Genomic DNA, 14,736 nt, shown 5'->3' with positions numbered 1-14,736 from the left:
GTCTATTTCTTATTGGCAAATAGTAGTATATACTTTGGATTGTTGGGTCTTTTTGCCCTATGTAAATCCTATAAAATAATTAGCATTCAAACATTGGAGATGTTGCTCTTTATACATTACTGTGGACAGGTGGTGAATTAATTCTTTTTCATGCCAGAAAAAATGAAGGTGCTAAAGGACATTATTGTACCAAAAAACCTTCATAATTTAATTTGTAGGTATGAATACATTAAAAGAGTAGTCAAACCTTCACACTTAACTTGATATATTTCCCTCAAATGTGGTAATTTTTTTCCTCTTTTGTCAAGAGAGTTTTATGGGGAGCTCTTTTTTAACTCTGTAAAAATAAATGCAGAAGTAACACCATCAGGAAAAATGAAACCATCCTAAATAATTAATTTCCAAATATAAAATAGGACACATTCAAAATGCCTGTAGGATGCATTCATTTTGAGTTGTTACAAGAACACGTGCATAGTGAAGAGTAATAAGGTACATGAAAATATAGTTAATTCCCTACTTGCTACATCAGCGCACCATAGCTAAGGTGACACAGCTAAGGTGAATTATTTCTCACCAGAGATTAGGGCTCTGGCACCAAACAGCTATTGATTTCATAATGATAAATAGAAGCCTACCCCCACTGACATCTGCCAATAAGGAAAATCACATTGCTTTGCCCTAAGAAACAGCAAAATACCCTCAACCAATGGATCTGCTGAAAAAAAAAACCTGTCATCAGAATAAGAATAGCTTTGGTGGAGTTATTTTTGGGTATCTCAGGGCAAAGTAGAGTCCAATGTCAATCTCAAATGGATAGAGACAGATTTTTACAAGTCTGAAAAACTGAAGTCTAAACATCTGAAAGCATCAGAGGAGGAAAAGAGCCCTGGAAGGGGGAAAAAAAGAGAGAGAGAGCAATGCTTCAGAGATACTGAGTAGTTTCAAGAGAAGGAAAAACCTAGAAGGCCAGAGTTCAGAAGTAACAGCTGCATTTAGAAACAAGAGGTGCCTAGTCCCTTCACTGTCAGAAGAGAAGTTAGTCCTTCTAAGACCCAATCTCCCCCTGAGTTTCACTCGTCCACAGAAGACACACAAATCTCAGTGGGTATTCATTTCTATAAAAGTAAGATGGCCAGTGCCCACAGGAAAGACAGAATTGCACTGAAGTTTTCCTTCCTGGTTCCAGCAAGGATTTCATCTGTGACCCTGGGTTTCTCAGTAAACCGCTGCTTTCCCCTCCTGTGGATTGCGTTTTGGACACTTGAAGTCCTAAGATGCTGACTAGTTTGAAGTTCAAATTAGCTTCAGGTGGTGGGGAGAGCAGGGTTATGAATGTTATGCCTTCGGAAATAAAGAAAAGGAATGTACAGGGACTTTTCCAAGAGCACGCAGCTGGTTCAATTCCTAAAGAGGCAGAGTCAGAATCCAGATGGACTACCTTACACTCTGTACAACATCCTGAAAAGCACCTGCTGGCCCGTGAATGCCTGCAATGGCATCCAAACTCAGGGCAGCCTCACCTAGAGAGCAGGGCCATGATGGAGGGAGTCAGGCACTGCAGGTGCAAAATTTAAGGAGGCGTGACCTTGAGATGTGGACTCTAAACGTCTCACTTGCCTCATCCCAGCCTGGATCCTGCTAGTAAGGAACTATGACAACTGATCACTGGCCTGGGAGTGAAAAGGGTTTCTTTACTCCCTCACATTTTAGTTGCATACAATAATCACTACTTCATGCTAATTCCCAAAATGATTTGAATGACAACCCTAAGATTTCTATAAATGTAAGGAATTCATATCTAACTGCTAATCAGGCCACAAATCTGTTCCTTTTATTACTTTTCTCCAAAAGTCCCCTTCTCTTTGGTTCCCACTTGGCCTGGAGAGGCTACCTTCGATATGCTGACAGTCTAGGGGTCTCTGCTGTGATCTTCCTGGTCTCCACCAACAGTTGAATTACCATGGACAACTGAAGTGTATGCAAAAACCCCTTTAGTGGTGAGTGCACATATTCTGCATTTGATGGTGCAAGGCAGAGATGGAGTAACTTACCCTGGTTCATCTGGGGCTGCATAAAAACTGGAAAAGTAAAGCCAGCTGATAAAACAATCTGGGAAAATAACCAGGGGGCCATGGGCCAACGCCTGAAAAAAAACAAGGGGGCTCTAACAAAAAGATTAGCGTAGGGTTTAGGATCTTTTAGGAAACACAGCTTTCTTTAATCTTTTTTTTTTTAACTAAGTAATGAATTGATTTGTTGTAAATAGTGGTACAGAGGTCCCTAAAATATGAATTAAAGTAATGCCAATGCTATGACTTGGGTCTCTTTGGCAGAGCAGGGAAAAGAAGAAGCTACAAAGAAGAGTATGGTGGATGGGGTAAAATTTATATTTTATAAAATTTATAAAATTTATATTTTAAAATTTATAAAATTTATATTTTACCCCAAGGCTACAGTGTGTTCAAAGTTATGGAATTTTTCTGTGGAGTTCACTTTGTTTTGGACTGAATGTTTGAGTCCCCTCAAAATTCGTGTGTGTTTAATCCCTGCCCCCGCAATGTGATGGTCTCCAGGGCGAGACTCTGAGGGAATGAGTGCCCTTGTAAGAAAAGGAAGGCAGGCCTCACTCTGACCACGAGCCTGGACGGAGGCAAGGCCATGTGAGCACAGAGGTTCACTCGCCAGGAAGCAGGTTCTCCCCAGACACCAGACCTACCAGCACCTTGATCATGGACATCCCAGCCTCCAGAACTGTGAGAAATAGACATCTGTTGTTTAGGCCACCCACTCTATATTTTGCTAGAGCAGTCTGAGCAAACTAAGACACACATCTGGCTTGGTTTTCTGGCTCCATCATCTGCTGGTCTGTTAGCCAAGGCATATATTTTACCTCTTTTTGCACCTATATCTCCACCGGAGATTGTAAAAAATACTTAGTTCTGGGTTCACAACTTTTCAATTTCTTTTCATTCCCAACTTGCCAGCTACACCTGTTACTGATCTTTCCCAGGCATAATCTTTATTTTAGGCTTCCATAGAAATTCTTCCCTCTTTCTGGAGCAATTATCCCAGAAAAGAACTCTGGTAACATTTTAAACCAAATGAAGAATGAAAAAGGCAAAAGTAAAAGCAATGCACTGATAGCAGGGCCCCTATGTAATCAGCTTTCCAAGGCGTGGAAATAGCAATTCTAATGTGGAGGGGCTCTGCATTTGTGATACACTAGGGTTCCTCCAACTGAAATACCAAGGATTGGAACCCGAGGGTTGGAACCAAAGTTTTCCAGGGCAGGGAAATTCTACTCTATAATCATTCCAATTAACCAAGCATTTTCCCCAGATGTCCACATTCCCAAGCATTCTTCTCTTGCTACAGAATGAACATCTCATGAGGAAGGGCCCGGGGAGTTGAGGTCAGAATCTCAGACTAGATGACTCCTCCCAGCTGCCCCCAACTCAATGCCCACTTTGCCCTTAGTGCTGAACTAACCAGAACTCAGGCAGGGCAGGGGAACACGCGGGGGTGGTCAGGTTCCTGCACCATTTATACTTTTGCCATAATAAAGTAACTTGCTCTTGAAAGAAAGTAACAGATACAGGAAAGTCCAGCTGGAATTAACAGAGAATTTTCAGATTTTGCCACCTCACGTGTTTGACAGGAGACCTAGGATTATTGCAGAAGGTACAGGAGGGGACATGGGGAAGAAGCAGTGGTGGGATGGACCCCCAGAGGCCCCCACTGGAATCACAAAAAGAAAAACAAAAAAAGCATCCCTTTTAAGTAAGACTGCATATGACCTGTGCTCCGCATTATTATTGCTGGGTCATTCTCCTCCTCCTATTACTACTAATAGCTAACGTTTTTGTCTATCTAGCATGTGCCAGACGCTACTTTACATGCTCTAACTCATTCAATCTTTGCAATAACCCACTAATCAATCAGTGCCTCCTAAGCTCATGTCACCGCTGGGCTGCTTTAATGGCCCCAGACTGTTCACTGCTCCCTGAATCCAATCCCTTTTCCTGGTGGCTTTGCAGTCTCCTTAAGAGGTGAAGTCTATTTTCCCACTTCTTGGATCTAGGCTCCTATATACAACTTATTTTACCAAGAAAATGAGGGAGAAATGACAATGTGCCAGTTCTGAGCCCAGGACTCAGGAGGCCCAGTGTGTGTCCATGCTGTTTTTTACCTGCACCACTGTCATGACAGCACACCTGGATTAGCCTGCTGGAGGATGAGAGACACGTGGAGCGTCACTGGGGTCATCCCAGCCCAGCCACTCCCAGATCAGCCACTCGCCAGCCAAGCCCAGCCAAGAACAACAGCACTGCCCAGCTATCTCCAAACTCTAGGGCAATAATATCTGGCTATAGTTCTATGCCACTGGGTTTTGGAGTAATTTGTTAGATATTAGAGCTAACTGATATACTCATTTTTATAAATTAGGAAACTGAGGCACAGAGGAGTTAGTCAACTTACCCAAGGTCAGTCAGATAGTAAGTAGTGGAGACAGGAATTGAATCCAGGCAGCCTAGCTGAAAGCCAATGTGCTCATCCACAGCTGGACCTCCTACTTCAGTGGGGAGCACAGTGAGATAGGGGATTGTGGCAACATCCAACTGTGCGTGTGTGTGCGCGCGTGCGTGCGCATGATGTTCATTGTTACTGAATATCTCCCTTTCCTCTTGAAGAGCCCTTGTGTTAGCCATTCAAAGCAATCAATTTCACAAGGAAATGGGAGTAGAAGACATATGTGATATCAGTAGCAATCATCTAAGTTCTCATAAATAAGACACTCAGATTCATAGAAAGAGGTGGCACTTTCAAATTAACTGTTCTCTTTTCTCTAAGAAAATGTTACAGACTATAAATTTTAAATAAAGGTGATGTACAAAAGTGGGTGGCCAGGGCTTACAATATCAAACTGATCAGAATTTCTTTTGGAATGAAATACAACGTTGTACATAGGCACATGACTCACACATGGATGGGATAAAAGCACATCGGGAGCACCCAAACAAACAAGCCCTCTTCATGTATTCATTCTCAGGAAATGTATAACTCATATCAAAAATAATTTTTTTTTACCTCTGCCGATGTGAAAAGGATTAATCTTGGCAAGCCAGACAGCCCCTTTTCTTTAATATCAGGACAGTACTTGTATCTGGCTAAATTCATGGCATACATATTGGACACTGAACCACCTGCAAAAACAAAAACAGAAATATGTATAGCATGATGTCATTGTTCCCCAAGTGTCGGCTATGGTGGGAGGCATGGATGGCTGTGGGTGTACCAGCCTAATGACAAACTACTGTCAAAAGCAAAGGAGCACCCCCCCCCTCCCAATCCCATTACTCTTACACACTTCCTCATCTCCAGTTCCAGAAGTTTTGGTCTATTCTCTCATTCCAGAGCTTTTCTAAACTAAGAGTTTCCATCTATGGACTTAGGGCCAGACCCAAGTCTCCATAGTTAATAATATTCTTTCTGTCTGTCTCTAATCAATAAAATGACAATACATGCTCCTCCCTGGTTCCAAAGAAAGACTGTAGGAGAAACAAAATATGGTTCAGGAAACTTCTCAAGTAAAATTAATTGATAAACTTGAAAAATGTATGATAGCCCTTCCTAACTCCCAGCAGCAGATAAATTCATGTGTGTTGGATATAAATCCAAAATTGTAGACATCTCATTTGTTAGCATGTATGTCATTTCTGTAGCATTTATGCAAAATATCACCACTTTGGAGAAAGGCACAAGCTCAATTCTCCCCAAGTGGCATGATTAATATCCAAGTTTTTGTAATGTGGAAGTCTGTGGGGAGTTGTTCCTCAAATAAGGCATGAATAAAATTGTAGATGCTTTAATGGAGGCAATAACTGATTGTACTTACCTGGGTTAAATATTCCATCCCCTTCTTTCCAGCCAATAAATTCAATCATTTTCTTCAGAACCGCTTCTTCCACTAACAGAAACACTGGGGACACCTCATACGTATAACTAGATAGATATAAAAAACACTTCACTTCTATGACTAGAGTCAAACCATCCCTTTGGAGTCCCAAGAAATGCACATAGAGTTTTATTAAACCAAGTGGCTGTTGAAGTGTGGGTAGAGTCTTTGGAAATGAATCCATTGGAAACAGAGAAATACACAGTCTATGACAGCTCTGGTCATGGTTAGATAAACGTCAGTAGCTGGTGGCTTTTAGGATACTAGCTACTTCGTAGTCTTAATTTAGAGGAAATCTTCAATTCCACTGGGGGAGATCAAAGCAGTGCACCTGGATTCTTCGTATTAGCCATGAACAGCGGCCATTTAGCTCTTTGGATGCTGCTTTGGATGCTGGTTAAATAAAAACCATGTCATGGTAGCCAGGTTTATTAGGTTACTACCATGAAGTACCCTAGCAGTCAGCTCTAGACCTTGGGATTCCTCCACCACACTCCTGGGTTTGTACAAATGGCAAGAGCACTGTGGACATCTCTTATGATGTGATGATTTTACTACACAGCACTACCCGGATCCCTGTCATGAAGGTTTGAGGCTCTGGAAGGGCTGGAATGCTGTCATTAGAGAGCATTGCTAAATTAGCCCCTTTAGGAATGTCCTGTGGTGGTCCACACCCGATGACTGGTCCAGCTGGAGGTACAACTGGGGCTGGCCTTGGGGGCCCAGCTCCAGATGACACTGAAGGGCCAAGGTAGCTCCAGAGACGTCTGTGGGGTCAGCCGAGGTGGTCTTAGTGCCTACACAGTGGCTTGACTCCTATCTCTGCCCACTCCTGCTTCCTTCCCCTCCCTTCCCCTCCCTCAAACCCTGTTGACCCCAAGGGTTTCCCTTAATAAACATCCTACTCACTAAGCTCTATCTAGGGTAGCTGCCCAGGAATCCAGCCTGAAACAGTTACCATGTGATTGTATAACGTTTCTTTCTTTCTCCAGATAACTGGAGGGTGACTAATATGTATAATCTCCTTCTCGAACAATTAGGTGATTACCTTAAATTGAATCTGAATAAATATGTACTCTAAATCTGTAAGCTTATCAGACACATTTAAATTCATAGTCATGGAATTTAATGCAATTATGTTAACATCAGAAGGAAAAAAACTTTGGTAAAGAGGCAAAACAAAGAAAAAAGGAAAAAAGAACACCTACTGTGTTATCACCTCCCTACCTGCCAAGCACTCTACAGAAGTTACATCATTTTTCAAACAATTTAGCTTCTATTTTCAGCCATGCTAGGAAACCACTTTACACATATCAAAAGTGTGGGAAAAAAAGTATATATGTGTATGTGTACGTACAAATAAAAGTGAAATAATCATTCACTTTTTAGTAAGAAAAAAATATTATTAAACTTGTCTTTGAAAACTACCTCAACTATAAACCTGGAAATTGGCCTGGTGGTGGAGGAGAGGACAATACAGAATACGCTTGTGGCTTTGTGAGATTTTGAGTGGACTACTCAGCTTAGCAGCAATTTAATACTTCAAAAGCCTCTAAATATTTCAGTAAAAGAACCCAGATGAGGAGTTAGAAAGATCCCAGGACTTAAAAGGAGAGGTTCACAGAATTGTGTAATTTCACTATCTTTTCTACCACTTAACTCTTCTACCCATTGTAACCTGGTATCTGGTATTGTCTTGAATTATTCCACAAAAAATTCTGTAACTGAAGTCACCAATGACATCCATGTTGTTAATCCAGGGGACATTTTTGTCTTAGTTAAACACTCCGCTCAACAATATATGACTCTGGACACACTCTCCTCCATGGCTCCCAGGCCTTCCCAGTGGATTTTCTCCTTCTTCTCTCTCCACCGTAGGCTTATTCTCCTCCTCCCAACCATGAAATATCAGATGCCCTCAAGGTCCAGGCCCGAGCTGTCTTCTCTCCTCACTCTATGCTGTCCTGCAGGCAGTGCTTCTCCATCTCCTGGTTAGTTTTTATTTAAAATGTCTCCATCCTGCTCATTAAAATCACTTGTTGGGCTATGAAAATATATCAGTGCCTGGGACACATAGACAGAAATTCAAATTTAATTGGTCTGGATTGGGACCCAGGTCTTAATATTAACCAAGTTCCTAGGTTGATTCTAAAGAGCAGAAAGAGTTGAGAATCCCTGACTTTAGGAATCTCATCCATGCCCACTACTGAAATTACCATCATTCGCCAGTAACACCTAAATTTATAACTTCCATATAAATATCAGAATTTCAGGCCCATATACATCTCAACTCACCAAGAATATATACTCTTAAATATTTCAAAGTTATTGCAAATGCAAATGTTCACAATTGAAAACTGAATTACTGCTCTTGCCTTTTTTACCATATACTTGAAAATTGGTCCCTCTTCCAGTGCTTCTTATCTCAGTGAGTGACATGACCAACGACCCAGCTATTAAAGCCAGGAACCCAGGCATCATCTTATAAACCTCCCTCTTGTACCCATTTCCAAGATCCAGTATATTATCCAGTCCTTTCTGTTTTATCTTCCAAACACATTTTTTCCCCTCTATTCCTACCACTTCTGTCTAAATCCAAGCAACTATCATCTCTTACCTGACCAAGATAATGCCATCCTAATGGGTTTCCTCCAATCCACTCTCCATATTTCCAGTGATCTTTTGACTAAGCAAATGTCACCTAGTGATGTGGAAACCTTCAATGGCTTTTCATTGTACTTAGCATAACTCATAAATGTGGCCCACTGGGCCCTGCATGTCTGGCTCCAATCTTGTCCTCCATGACACCCCCACCATAACTTTCTCAGCTACACGTACCCTGACTTTTCGGTTCATAGCACATGTCATGGTGTCTCTTGTCATAGAGTCTCTGAACATGCTGTTCCCTCTGGAACCCATCCCTCCTCTTTTCACCTAGTTAACTTTCATTCACTCTTTAGCACCTAGCCATCACTTCCTCAGAGAAGACTTCCCTCAGTGCCCAACAAGGAAAACTTGTCCCATTTATATTTATAGTATCATGCACCTCTCCTTCATTTGAAAATAATACATTAATTTGTGTAGATGATTTTTATTAATTTGCATGCATCTCTATATCACTAGATTATTTGCTTCATGGAGGCAAAGCGGAGGTTTGTTTTTACACAAAGTATCTCTCCAGCACCTTAGCACAGACATGGCTTTTCATGCAGGAATGAATTCCTAATCAATTTTCTCATCTGTTAAGTGGAGATAATTCCTGCCTTACCCATCTCACAGTACCATTATCAGATCAAACTGTTCTTTAAATACTGCAAAGTGTCATAAGACTATTCCCTTATTTATGATGACACTGCATAAATGAAACCATTAAATAGAAGTTCATGAAATAAAACTTCACCTACTTAACAAAATCTCTAATCCATATTCCTTGTAAAATGCCATTTAAAGGTACTCACACACTTGGGTTTAATGCTTCTGTCATAAATCTGGCCACCAGGGAGTAATAATCAAGTCCAGCATATAACTGGTTGAAAAATCTTGGATGGTCTGTAATTTGAAACAGAATATTAATCTACACAGCAGTAAAAAAGAAAGAAAACTATCGACACAGAATAACATAAGTGAATCCTTCAACCAATGTAAGCAGCTGGATACAAGGAGTATACAATGCATGATTCCACTTATATGACGTTCAATATGGGGCAAAGTTGATCTGTGGAGACAGAGATTAGAATTCTGGGTACTTTTGGCAAGGAGATATTGATTAGGAAGGGGCTTGAGGGAGCCTTTGGAGTCCCAGGAATGGTCTGTTATCTTGCTCTGGGTGATGGTCACTTACATGCAGATATGTACAAATGCACTGAGCTGAGCACCTGAGGTTTTCCACTTTCCTGAATGTAAATTATACCTCAATTTTTAAAAAGCATTTAAAATATTGTCATGTACAAGGGAAACAAATGTTGAAGACCCATTTCATAGCCCTGTCTATTGAACAATATGTTTCCAAGCAAAACTTGAGCACTCTTGAGAGCTTTGCTTTACCTGTTTCTTTTTAAATACAACCCAGACCCAAACTAGAACCTTGAGAAATGGATTATTTGAGCAGTATGTCCACATATCAAAGCCTGCTGCTACCTTTACCTTCTAAAAATATCAACGTTAATTTCCCCAATTTAAACACATTTCCCTCACCAACAGGGTTCACTTCAGGCTCTTGGCAATGAGTGGCCTTTTAATTTTTCAGATTGGACCATTTTTTATAGTGCAACTGGCATCGTGTTGATGGAGTAAGATGTGACTCATCATGCAGCTTACATAAACTTTCTGATTCAAAGGCAGTTGCCTTTAAGGCTCGAAAAACTTCAGTTCCAACTTTCTATTTTTTTCCCTCCTATAAAAGGTCTCATAAAGGTTCTTGGCTTTACACAGTGTGAATATTCACACCAAACCCCCAGCTAACGGCTGGCTTGACATTCTCAATCATAGGAAGCCCAGTGAGACAAAGAATAAAGAGGCAGGAGGCCTATTTCTAAATTTGGGTATTTGGGAATCATTTTAGTTAGTGACCTCTCACTGCAACTCACAGCATTTGGTTTTGGGGTTTTTTTCCTCTTTAAACCAGTTCAATGGAAAACAAAAGTCTCAGAAGAAAACGTCTTTTCGTATAAAACATGGCAAACTTCCTCCAATCTGGCAAAGGAAACCAGAGATTGCTACAAGTAATTTTAATAAGATTTTTTTTTTTAGTTCCACGTTAATTTATGATTGATTTCCATGGTAACTTTATGGAAAGTATCCAGTAAACTGAAAAATCTACTGCATTAAATGTCATTCTACACTTCCGACATGCACTGTAATAATGAGATATGTATCTCTGCTTTTGAAATGCTAACTGTTTTTTTGATACATACGCCAGACTTTCCGAAGGGAATATAAACCAATTATTTTTAGCCAGGATTTTATTATGTTCTTTCCACTAAATTTAGTTCAGTGTCAGCACTCACAAAGCATAATGCCTGTATGGTCGTAAGCACTAGATTACCTTTATATCACACTGAGAAATGCATATTTTGGAAAGTTATTCTTCTACTTCTGAGACTTATTCACTGGGTATATAGGATATTAACAGTCAATTGGAATAGGACTTAAGCACAAGACAAATATCATGTTACTGCATTTACAAAAGATCACAGTGGTTAAGCATTATTGTGAAACTATCAGAGCAAAAACTCACCATACATTCATTTTCTTATACCTTCCGAAAGGTTTTTATCTTTTGATCCTGCTAGATTTGATCAAATAATTTGGTACTTGCCAACTGCCATGAGTACTTTACAAATAAATCTATCCCTATTTATAGTAAAGACACCCTCTTGAACATTTTGGGGGGCCATATTCTGGGCGATCAAGATTTAAAATCCCTTAACAACTTCTAAAATCAAAATACTGTTTATCAGTTTGGACCAACAAAAGAAACGATAAGTAGCAGTCATGATACTCTTACTTATCAGGAGGATGAGGATTGCTGAAGAGCAGATAATATTTACATATGACCACTAACACCATCAGTTTTTCTATCACCCTATCTTTGGCCTTGACAAATCTATTTTACTGATTAGATGGACCATTGTCAAAACATCAGAACCACTATTTTTGATCCAGCTTTCTCATCCCATAAACAGTGCCCTAGTCGCCTTTACTATGAGGTAAATACAGGCTTAAGAAAATGGAAGAACGTGTTAGAGGCATGGATCAAGGGAGTCAGTGAAGTTCTTACTGGTCTTGACGCTGTAGCGTATGACGTCCTGGCAGAGTTCCAACAGCCGGTGGTGTGGCTCTCCTGTGTCCCTCAGCTCCAAGTCAAGGAGCTGTTTCAGCTGTTCAGGGGGCCGCCACTCACAGACCTAGAGATTCGGCAATGGCACAGTTAACTGGGCACCCGCTAGAGCCAGGTGTGGAGAGGATGTCAGAAGCGTGGCCCCTACCCTTGTGAAGCTTCCAGACAAGTGGGAGAGAGAGAGATTTAACCTGCAACCATAGTTCCCTGTGACCAGAGCTATGATGGTAAAGCAGATGTTGTTGGAACAAAGGAGGGACCCCATCTTACATTTGGGAAGATGTCCTGGAGGAACTGACATCTAAGTTGTGACATAAAATAAGAGTGGGGTGAACCAAGCAAAGATTAAGGGATGGGGTCATGCAAGGGGCCTTCTAGGTGGGAGGAACAACACAAGCAAAGCTGAGATATAAGGGCACCCACAGCCCTTCTGAAGAGTGAAGTCCGTTGGGTGTGGCTTGAACACAGAGCCTGGGGGAGGGAGGGAGAAGTGAAGCTCGGCTCCAGGCAGAACTCCTAACTTGTCTCTCTGCTTGTCCCCTGGCCCCGTACAATCTACTCTCAACCAGGCAGCCAGAATCCAGAATGCGCCTCTTGTATATGAGCCACGGTCACCCCTCTGCTCAAACACCTCTGATGGCTCCTCATTCTTTCAAAGTAAAAGCCTAAGTCCTTATAATGACCTAAAATGATCCTGTACAACCTCCTTCCCTGGTGGCACTGCTTTCCTCCCAGCTGACTCTGCCCCCACAACCTGGCCTCCTTTCTGTTTTTTAAAAGACCAGGCACATTCCCACCTTTGGGTCTTTGCCTTCAGCCTGGAATGCCCCCTCACCCCCTGCCAAATATACTCATCACTAACTTCCTCACTTCATCCAAAACCCTTCTCAAATGTCACTTTCTCAATGACATCAATCCTAAGTCCTTATTTAAAAATCCCAGGCTGCACATTACCCCATCTCTAGCAATTCCCCCCAACTGTTTATTCTCTTCCTTCTTCCATAGCACCTGTCTCCTTCCAGCATGCTGTGTAATTCATTTATGATATCCTACACAATCTCCATGAGAGCAGACATGTCAGTCAGTTTGCTCACCGATCCCAAGTAACTAACAGAGCCTGCCATAACAAGAGGTTATCAACAAAGATGTGTTGAATGAATGAATGAATGAATGAAGAGATAAACAAGGTTCAGATTATGACAGGCTTTGTGTGGCATGTTACAGAGTTTGAACATGGCTCTAAAAAAACTGTTATGCTTTGGACAGGGGGATTATATGATCATATTTGTGTTTTAGACAATAGCTTTGGTTGCTATATGGAGATTCCAAATAAAATTGGAAATAAGAGGTTACTCTAATAAACCAGGCAAGAGAAGGTAGTAGTCTCGATGAGGCCAGCTGCTTTAGGAATGAAGCATATCTGGAGATTTTAAAAATGCACCATCAATAGAACTCGGAAAGCAGTAGCACATTAAGGATGAGGGAGAGCAATGAGCCAAAGGCCATCCTGAGGTTTCCAGCTTGCACACGGGTTGATGGTGGATGGGGTGGGGTTGGGTTGATGATTTGGGGGCATATTTAGTCCAAGGCACCTTCAGGACACCCGAAAGGGGTGTAGGAGTTGGTCTGAAGCTCTTGTAAAATATCAGGAACAGAGTTCCAGGCATCCATTATAATATGACACAGGTGACACACCTCAGAGGGAACCTACAGTAAGAGGGGAAGGCACAGGGTCTCACCTGGGCGGTGCCAACGCGTAAGAAATGGGTAAAGGGAGAGGAGCTCAGTTGTGAGGTGGAGGACAAGCCAGGGAGGCAGGGAGAATCCCAGAAGAGTTTTGTGCTACTAAACAAAGGAAGAAGGATGCTTGAAGGAGGAGATGGTCATCACTGTCAAATCCTGCTGCTACTAAAACAAAGGACAAGAATGTTTTAAGGAGAAGATGGTCATCACTGTCAAATCCTGCTGAGAAGCCAACTTAGACAAAGCCTGAGAAGTGCTCCTGGGATTTATCAACAAGGAGGTGTTCTTGGCAAGAGCATTTGACTGAGGGAGGTGGGAGTGGAGGCCAGATTGCGTGAAGTGAGGATGTAGGAGGTGAGGAAGTAGAGGGAGGGGGGCAGTGTTGACAATCTTTAAAAAGTTTTGCTGTGGAGGGGAGGAGAGAGACAGGGGGGCCTCCAGGGAGTAAAGACCAGGATGTGGGAGGCTGGGGAAAGCAGGAGGAAATACCAAGTCATGCGAGAGGTATGAAATCAAACTCTGAGCTTAGAACCATAATGGGCAGAAGTAAATCAAATGGGCTGAGCCCATCAAAAGGAAGGACTATGGGTTCATGTAACATGGATGAATCTCCAGCACATTTTGCTGAGAGAAAATAGCAAGACTCCAAAGGCTACTTGTGATATGATTCCATCTACCTTACCTTTGGAAAAGGCAAAAACCACAAGGACAAAAACAAAAACAAAAACAAAAAACCACAGATCAGTGATTACCAGGGGCTAGAGGTGAGGGGAGAGGTTGACTATGGGGAAATATGGGGGGTGATGGATCTTAATCTGTATCTTAATTCTGTTCATGGTTACATGACTTGTCAAGACTCATGGAACTGCACACCAAAAGGAATACATTTGACTGAATGTAAATTACAGCTCAGTTAAAAACAAACAAAAAAAGTGGCTGAGAAAAAGTGTCTATCAAAGAGGGCACTAGTAATAATCATCTAAGGGTGGGGACCCATCCTGTCCTCAGGTCACCTTTGAAAGGAGACTTGTTGAATCTCTGACCAAGTAGGCTAAGTCAGCAGCATAAAATCCTCACCTCCCTCTCCCAACCTCAACATAACTTTCAATCCAGCTTCATATGGATGCACGTCTACTATATTGCAATGGGCTTGGGGTTGCTTCATTGACAACTTAGGATCTTAAGCCTACCCTTC

At 41.6% G+C, this 14,736-nt stretch overlaps 1 protein-coding gene across 2 annotated transcripts in view; it reads right to left on the bottom strand.

Annotated features, from left to right (window-relative positions):
- Positions 1–14,736, bottom strand: part of GADL1 (glutamate decarboxylase like 1) — a 262,602-nt gene that overhangs the window by 132,542 nt on the left and 115,324 nt on the right. For both annotated transcript variants that reach the window (XM_067043127.1, XM_059077372.2), the window contains exons 3-6: positions 11,739–11,865; positions 9,418–9,508; positions 5,900–6,006; positions 5,092–5,207 (exon numbers count right to left, since the gene is read on the bottom strand). In XM_067043127.1, coding sequence (XP_066899228.1) covers positions 5,092–5,207; positions 5,900–6,006; positions 9,418–9,508; positions 11,739–11,865 — 441 coding nt within the window. The remainder of the gene's footprint in view (positions 1–5,091; positions 5,208–5,899; positions 6,007–9,417; positions 9,509–11,738; positions 11,866–14,736) is intronic.

This window comes from Kogia breviceps, chromosome 10 (assembly GCF_026419965.1).
Source record: "Kogia breviceps isolate mKogBre1 chromosome 10, mKogBre1 haplotype 1, whole genome shotgun sequence".
Taxonomy (NCBI): Eukaryota; Metazoa; Chordata; class Mammalia; order Artiodactyla; family Physeteridae; genus Kogia; species Kogia breviceps.
Note: the sequence above shows the minus strand (reverse complement) of the source record. Positions and strands in the feature narration are given on the sequence as shown.